Source organism: Esox lucius, chromosome 20 (genome assembly GCF_011004845.1).
Source record: "Esox lucius isolate fEsoLuc1 chromosome 20, fEsoLuc1.pri, whole genome shotgun sequence".
Lineage (NCBI taxonomy): Eukaryota > Metazoa > Chordata > Actinopteri > Esociformes > Esocidae > Esox > Esox lucius.
In genome coordinates, this window is record NC_047588.1 from 25,199,352 (window position 1) to 25,208,608 (window position 9,257).

At 39.7% G+C, this 9,257-nt stretch overlaps 1 protein-coding gene across 1 annotated transcript; it reads left to right on the forward strand.

Moving 5' to 3' along the window:
* The first annotated feature begins 1,559 nt into the window (after positions 1-1,559).
* Positions 1,560-4,835, forward strand: rps19 (ribosomal protein S19). The gene is made up of 6 exons (XM_010894148.3): positions 1,560-1,595; positions 2,670-2,740; positions 2,847-2,947; positions 3,115-3,298; positions 3,511-3,565; positions 4,769-4,835. Exons 2-6 carry the CDS (start codon positions 2,670-2,672, stop codon positions 4,808-4,810), a joined length of 453 nt encoding a protein of 150 aa, XP_010892450.1. The 5' UTR covers positions 1,560-1,595; the 3' UTR covers positions 4,811-4,835.
* Positions 4,836-9,257: the final 4,422 nt, after the last annotated feature.

Below are 9,257 nucleotides of genomic sequence, written 5' to 3' on the forward strand. Positions count from 1 at the left end.
ATAATGTGTAAACACACAGACACACAAAGATGTAGCCCGTACATATAATAATGTGTAAACACACAGACACACAAAGATGTAGCCCGTACATATAATAATGTGTAAACACACAGACACACAAAGATGTAGCCTGTACATATAATAATGTATAAACACACAGACACACAAAGATGTAGCCCGTACATATAATAATGTGTAAACACACAGACACACAAAGATGTAGCCTGTACATATAATAATGTATAAACACACAGACACACAAAGATGTAGCCTGTACATATAATAATGTGTAAACACACAGACACACAAAGATTTAGCCCGTACATATAATAATGTGTAAACACACAGACACACAAAGATGTAGCCCGTACATATAATAATGTGTAAACACACAGACACACAAAGTGGTAGCCTGTACATATAATAATGTGTAAACACACAGACACACAAAGATGTAGCCTGTACATATAATAATGTATAAACACACAGACACACAAAGATTTAGCCCGTACATATAATAATGTGTAAACACACAGACACACAAAGATGTAGCCCGTACATATAATAATGTGTAAACACACAGACACACAACGATGTAGCCCGTACATATAATAATGTGTAAACACACAGACACACAACGATGTAGCCCATACATATAATAATGTGTAAACACACAGACACACAACGATGTAGCCCGTACATATAATAATGTGTAAACACACAGACACACAACGATGTAGCCCATACATATAATAATGTGTAAACATTGTGGTACAGATAAAGGACATGATCAACGTAGAAAAACAATGGAGAGAGGGAAAATCCAATGTTTTATCTACTGATCGGGTTTGGGTATTGTTCCGTGAAAAAACACCATGTTCACTGTGCAGTGTTTCAGGCAGCAGTACATTTATTTTTCACAGACTATTTCTTGCAAAACACCGAAACAGATGAAGTGATATGGCGGTTCTTTCATTTGGAGCAATGTACCATGGAAATAAAGAGTAATGTCTTCATGCAGCAGAACATTTAAGTGAAAGGAATTTGAGCATGATCTAGGGGCTATAGAAATGTTGCTAGATCGAATCCCAGAGTCAACAAGGTGAAAGAAAATCAGATGATCTGTTTTTCAGATGACTTCCTGGACACCTAATGTAAGCAGCTGCACTCTTCACATATACAGATGGGTTAACTTAAAAGCAGAAGATTTTGGAGAGTTTGGTTGACCGTTGTCAATCAATATTACACATCATCCTTGTTTTCCCATCCCCTGAGCAGATTACAGTAACACATTGTTTTTTATCCTATTGAATATAATTTCAATATCATATAATTTCAATATCATATTGTAACGCTATAATTAATTAATAATTCATGGCTTTTGATTGTTAGGTACCCGTAGCCTGCTTTGAAATGTATCGGGTTATTCTATGAATGGTTTAGAATGTCATCACTGGGGCATATTTGCGATGATATGATGAAATTAACAACCGACTGGGTGATGTCATATCTCGCGAGAATTAACGCGATCTGCTCGTTTTAACACGGGCTGGAAACCCCGTTTTACCCTCTTCCTCTCGCTGTCCACAAGCAAGGTAAATGGACGTCTGCTGTCTAGTATAATTTCAGTAAATGTATTACATTTTGCTGGTAGTTCTTCCCACAGAACTGACCGCATGTGAACTAAACAATTGATTAACAAATGCAGTGTGTTTCGTAGTGTCTATAGAGTCGTGTAGATTATTTATAATCCAGTGAAAATTGCATGTGGCACTTGCACTACGATCTGCCAGTGATGGCTGCCCCCATGCATTAGCATTAAGGCCTCAACATTTCCCCTTTATAAAATACTGTTGTTGAAACGATCGTTTTGTCTATATGGTCACTCGTCAGTTAGATGGTAGACTGTTGTTCGTCCACTTATGAAATGTTTTGCCGCGACTTGGAGGTAGTTACCTGCTACTGTTATAAAACGTTTAGATTTTTAGCCGGCTTTGGTAATTTAGCTAACGATGTTGGATTAGCATCACACATGCTGTTAGCCGGTTTTTGGCGTGATTGTTAACTAGACCAACTACTATGTTGGTAGGCGTTTTTCTGTTCTGTTGAAATTGTTAAAGATTCTGTAGAGTTGGCGTTTTGTACGATATATAATCTCTGGTAGTCAATGGATTTTTGCTGCTTACAGTACCTGTTTAAAAATGTCTACTGTAGCCGGCTAGGTAGGCGGTTAGACCTCAATTATACCGTAAACACAGCTAGATCACCGAAACAAGTTAACTGTTTCGTATTATGTTCCATGTAATCTACTGTAGAAAATACGATGCGTTCTTGCAAGCATTTTAGTAAGTGCAGTACTGCCCTCCCCATAGGCATTGTCTGCCAATGTAACTAGTTGTGCATAGGCTACACTGAATGATTAAGACCTCTATCTAGGATAGTGGATCACGACTCTAGTCTGTGTACCCCCAAAAGAACGTTTGTTGTTGCCCCAGGCAAGCATACCCAATTCACTAAGGTTAAATCAGGTATTTGGCTGGGGCTACAAAAAATTTGTTGGTGTACTGGAGGACCAGAGTTCAGAAGCACTCACCTAAGACATTTTGCTCTATGCATAGCCTTGATTCCTGTTCTCTATTTCATACTGGCACCCCCCACCCGTCCAAAAGATGCCTGGTGTCACAGTGAAAGACGTCAACCAGCAGGAGTTTGTCCGTGCACTGTCGGCTTTCCTGAAGAAGTTAGTTCTCCACTCAGTTTAATATATACATCTATGTTCACAAACTTCTTGCTTTAGGAATACATTGACTGTTTCTGAATGGCTAATGTATACTCTTCTGTTCCAGGTCAGGAAAGCTGAAGGTCCCAGACTGGGTGGACATTGTCAAGCTGGCCAAACACAAAGAGCTGGCCCCCAGCGATGAGAACTGGTTCTACACCAGGGCTGGTATGATTTGGATACTCAACAACCATGACATTCATTCCTTTAACGCCACCTGTTTTCTGGCAGTTTAGCTAGTTTATTTTGATAGGTAGTCTTGTTACTGTTGTGGATTGTAACAGACAAGGTAATTGTGATGCTCATTGGTATTAATCCCTGTTTTTCACTCCCAGCTTCCACAGTGCGTCACCTTTACCTGCGTGGAGGTGCTGGCGTGGGTTCAATGACTAAAATCTATGGTGGCCGCCAGAGGAACGGTGTGTGTCCTGCTCACTTCAGTGTTGGCTCCAAAAATGTGGCTCGCAAGGTGCTGCAAGCCCTTGAGCTTCTCAAGATGGTGGAGAAGGACCCCAACGGGTGAGTAGTCATGCTAGTTAACTATGTTCTGCTGATGAGGTTTTTCTGATCGGTTAAACTTTACCAACTCACTTATTTTGGTAATAGTCTACCACTTCTGGAAAAGTATCTACTGAAATCTGTTGCTGGTGGTGCTTAAAAAAAGCAGACGTCTTGTTAAACGGGGACAGTTGTAGGAGCGTGTTGCTTATTGAACCTCCTCTGTCTCACAGTGGTCGCCGGCTAACTGCCCAGGGAACAAGAGATCTGGACCGGATTGCTGGCCAGGTGAGCCCCTGCTTTACCCCACATCCGTTTGGTTAGCTCTCTGGGCTAATGATTTTTACGGACACTTCTTCCAGGAACAGTAACATATTAAATCTGTTTTGGTGCTTAGCTGGTATTGGTGCTTTATTGTTGGTTTACCAATTTTCCAGTATAATGCATGTAAGCCCTCTTCCTGGAGTGGTGTTTCACTGCTTGACTCTGTCTCCTGGTGTTTAATGGTGGCTGTTCCTGACAGTGTGTAATGAGCGTCCGGGAAAATGATTCCCTAGCCTCCTGCCTGAGTTCTACCAGCTGTGCACTTAAACTAGATTCACTCCAATACTTTGCAACAGAACCTTGCTGTCTGTAATGTTAGTCTGCTCTCTGATGGAGAATCAACGAGTGACATGTCAGTTGACACTTGTCACACCATGCACTTAAAAAAATCGTATTTTTACTGTGGCAACCTGAACTGTAGATCAGCCTGTCAAGCAGTCTGAGTCTGTCTATTAGGAACAAAGGTGTGACAATCCAGTGGTAAACAGGAAATGTCTTGCTGCGTATATCTACTGTCTGGTGCAACTTCTCCCTGTTCATCCTCTCTAATGAGCTGCAGTTTGATCCGTTACCCTGGTCCTCCCTTGCCGCTACACAATGTTGACACTTTTGATCAGGTTGCTTGGCATTCCCTGTTTCTGATTGCTTTAAAGGAGTTTCACTTTTACAGGGTTTTTAGTTGGTTTTTCATCCTGTACATAGTTTGTCGTCACCCACAAACTAAGGTTCACTTCAAACATCTGTTATATAGGCTTAACTTCAAACACTGACTAAAGTTTATGAAACTGGGAGTCTGACCTCTTGTAGGTAATTGAACTTAGCTGAAGTTTAATTGCTGTTTAACGAAATGAACCTTGGAATTGTTTCTCTTTTGCTGTGGACCATTTTCAGGAAAGTGTCTGTCTGTCAACTTGTGTAACAGCTCAAACATGAATTGGAATATGTTGGGCTCAATTTCAATGGGAAATTTGACTTAGTGTTTCATTCCCTGTGTGAATTTTCCTGCAAAATTGTACTGATGTTTTAACTGGAGCCATTCAAATTATTGTGGTAGTGGCTGTCTGGCTTGACTATGCATGACTGGGTTTTTCATCACATCTATCTTCAAGCTGTGATGTGGACTTACTGACATTGGTAAAATGTTTAAACATCTGTTTGTTTTCCCAGGTTGCAGCTGCAAAGTTACCCCCCAAGGCCGCAACAGTTTAATAAATATTTTTTGGAACAAGTGAAATGTTGTCAGTGACTCTTTGAATCTTGATGAAGGGAAATATGGGACCTCTGCAGTTGGTTTTGAACAGAATTTGTGAAACAATCAGTTTTTGCAATACAATATCAGAGTTGAAATTAAGACTGTTTTCGTAAGAATAGAAATGTCACTTTTAGAAAGTTTCTGGAATTTAAGTTAATAAAATGTGGTACCAAGAAATTGCAGCTGGGAATGGGGGTGGCCTGTCAATTTCAATTGAGTAATTCCATGTAGAATGTAAAATCTCAATCTACCAAATTGTTACTGGTTGCTGCTTAGTGTAGGCATTTTGAAGGTATGACAAATTAAACATTGTATTTTGAACTATGGATTACTGATTGTCTTGACACTGGCCTGACAATTCACATGCTCTACAGACCATATTTTTCTGTTTCAGAAAGTTCTTAATGTGACTTGTCAGCAGTTGTGAAGTAAATCTATTCATTCAGGTAAATAAAACTTGTTTTTCATAGGAAGAAAACAATAGACATGTAATGTCTGACTATCTTCCACACACACTTAGTGGAATTTAACAGGACAAACTGCATATGTAATGCTACTGTTCCTACAATACTTTCCCCCTTACATTATGTTGAACCTTACAGGTGCTGGTCATAAAAGTAGAATATCATCAAAATGTTGATTTTTATTTCAGTAGTTCCATTCAAAAAGTGAAACTTGCATATTATAGCCATTCATTACACACAGACTACTTCAAATATTTCTTTTTATTGTGATTATAACTGACAACTAATGAAAATCCCAAATTCAGTATCTCAGAAAATTAGAATATTAAGACAAATACAAAAAAGTATTTTTAGAAATGTTGGCCAACTGAAAAGTATGAGCATGTACAGCACTCAATACTTAGTTGGGGCTCCTTTTGCCTGAATTACTGCAGTAATGTGGCATGCCATGGATTTGATTAGTCTGTGGCACTGCTCAGGTGTTATGAGAGCCCAGGTTGCTCTGATAGTGGCCTTCAGCTCTTCTGCATTGTTGGGTCTGTTGCATCTTCCTCTTCACAATACCTCATAGATTTCCTATAGGGTTAAGAACAGGGATGCCATGGTCCTTAAACTAGGTACTGGTAGCTTTGGCACTGTGCAGGTGCCAAGTCCTGTTGGAAAATGAAATCTGCATCTCCATTAAGTTGGTCAGCAGCAGGAAGCATGAAGTGCTCTAAAACTTCTTGGTAGACGGATGCGTTGACCGTGGACCTCAGAAAACACAGTGGACCAACACCAGAAGATGACATGGCACCCCAAACCATCACTGACTGTGGAAACTTTACACTGGACTTAAAGCAACGTGGATTCTGTGCCTCTCCTCTCTTCCTCCAGACTCTGGGACCTTGATTTCCAAAGGAAATGCTAAATTTACTTTCATCAGAACATAACTCAGCAGCAGTCCAGTGCTTTTTGTCTTTAGCCCAGGCAAGACGCTTATCTTGTGTGTCTTGTTCAAGAGTGGCTTGACACAAGGAATTCAACAGCTGAAACCCATGTCTTGCATACGTCTGTGCGTGGTGGTTCTTGATGCACCACGCACAGATGTATGCAAGACTCCAGCTGCAGTCCACTCTTTGTGAATCTCCCCCACATTTTTGAATGTGTTTTGTTTCACAATCCTCTCCAGGGTGCGGTTATCCCTATTGCTTGTACACTTTCTTTCTACCACATCTTTTCCTTCCCTTCGCCTCTCTATTAATGTGCTTGGACACAGAGCTCTGTAAACAGCCAGCCTCTTTAGCTATGACCTTTTGTGTCTTGCCCTCCTTGTGCAAGGTGTCAAGTCAGCAGTGTTCCCCATGATTGTGTTGCCTACAGAACTAGACTGAGAGACCATTTAAAGGACTTTGCAGGTGTTCTGGGTTAATTATCTGATTAGAGTGTGGCACCAGATGTCTTCAATATTGAACCTATTCACAATATTCTTATTTTCTCAGATACTGAATTTGGGTTTTTCAATAGTCGTCAGTTATAATCATCAAAATTAAAATAAATAAACACTTGAAATATATCAGTCTGTGTGGAATGAATCTATACATAATAAAACTTTCACCTTTTGAATGGAATTACGGAAATAAATCAACTTTCTGATGATATTCTAATTTTATGACCAGCCCCTGTACATTTAAATGCTTCAGATTTCAGGCTTGGGTTTTTATGTTGGACACAACTCATCAGGCCAGGTCCAGTTCTGCAATATATAGTCAAAGGTGGTGATACAATATAGTGAGGGCTTGAGTATTTAAGTCCCTTTCAACATTTCTTTTGGAAACTGCTTTTCACTTAAAGTTTTGGTATATTGGCAATGCTCTAAAACAGGTACTCAACTCTTACCCCAAGAGGGCTGGAGCCTGCTGGTTTCTCTTCCTCATTAATTGCACCCACCTGGTGTCCCAGGTCTAAATCATTTTCTGCTACGGGATTTGTGAGAAAACATTGAGTGGAACTGGCTCTGAGGGCCAGAGTTCTATCCCACTGCTGTAAAGGATTTCAGATCTAACTAAATGATGACCTAAAAATGCAATGTGAACACAGCTCACCAGATTTATGAAGGAAGTATAAATGTTGTGAAGGTTTGGTAAAGTATTTAACACCTTTGTCAGGCACAATGTTAATCAGATCTTCAATCAAAACCTAACATTTGTTAAAAGGCACTTTTAAAAACCATTTCAAGACATTATATAACTTGAGTTTCTTTTGCTCATAGACATGTAGCTTTGGAACCTATATAGTTGTCAGTCACAACTGGAACCTCGTGGCAATTAGTTAAAATTTTATTGGGCAGGGCTGGCCTAAATCATGCTTGATTGATTACCAAGATATTCAAACACCTGAGTCTAATCTTCCCTTTCATTTGGTTAAATTAACTATGGCTGCAATAATGTTTTCACATCTGAGTGTTGCATGTCTAATTATCAAGCACACCAAACACATGAAAGCTCACTTTGGTGCCATTGGTTTCTTTCAGACTCAATCTATACATTATTAAAGATCCGAACAAAGTATTTAAAAAAAATTTGCAACAATGCACAAAATCAGACGGCGAAAATCCCCTCCACGTCATTAAAAGTGTTACATCTCTAGGTGTCCCGTAACTGGTTCCGATGGCGTCGTTTCACCTGACATTTATACACAGATTGCAGTGACGGGGCTAGGCTATATCCCAGCAAACAATATTATGTTGTCACGACGTAGCGAGACAGTCCATTTTCGTACCGGTTAGGTAACTATCTGACGTTACAGCAACTGGAAAAGTGACGTTCCTGGCCGTTTATCAATCCTCGATTTTGTCCGTTCTTGTGAACTCGTTTGACGTCATCTTTCATGGCCCAAGTACGGTTCTAATCCAAAGAACGCAAATTACTAAAAACGCCTAAAATCCCTGGATGTGTACTTGATCCGCCTCTTTTAAAGAGGATGCGTGGGTTTGTGAGTTCTTCAGCGAGAACGCATCTGAAATCCCAGAAGTCATTGCAAGATGTCAGGAGAGCAGTAAAAACTCCACAACTGTAATAAGTTTAAACTTTTCTTATTTCAGGTAAACGGTACCTGTAAATCAGCATCTTAAAAAAAAGAGCTGAGAAATGGGCATTGTAGTTAAGTAATTTCAGTACCGGTAGAGAGGGGTATCTTTTTTAGAATTGTAGTTGATTTTCACTTTCAAAAAAATGTCATACAAATTTCAGATCATGGCTATAGTCTTCATACAACCTTCTGCCGTTCATATTCATATTTTATTCAATTCAGGGACTACAATACAAGGTTACAGCCCTCATAATGTGGAGGGGTAATGCGCAATAGCCAAGTACACATGCATATAAATCCAGATAGGCGCGTTCTCTGTCCTTGCAATCTTGCAAGACTGTTCTCGCAAGGACGCTTGGCAAAAACGTTCTTCTCAAGGACACAAGTACGTTGTTAGCGTACTTGGAATTGATAAATACACACAGACACGACTAAACCACAATTATCTTAAACTAGTAAAAAACATATATATTTCAACACATCAGAAGTATACAGCCACCGCGATAATGTAATTGCTGAGGTAAACTTCTATGGTTTCCAACGAAAATAGGAGTTTAACTTTTCCAGTTGTAGTTACTTACCAGTTTGGTAACGAAATTACGTAATATTTTTACATTGTCAGTGCGTCATTTAATGACGTTTCTGTGACGTCCTGAGAAGGTGAGGAAGATGTGGTCATGCAATTACCTTCGGACAACGTTGCCACAACGTTATTAGAAGGTAATGTCACTACATGACCAATCCACTACGTTACGGTTGTTTGTGGTTACGTAACGTGTTTGCTGGGATGTAGGCAAAACATAAAAACAAATATATGTAAACATAAAAAGTACCCTGTAGTACCTCAGACATCCACCAGAAAGCAACATTG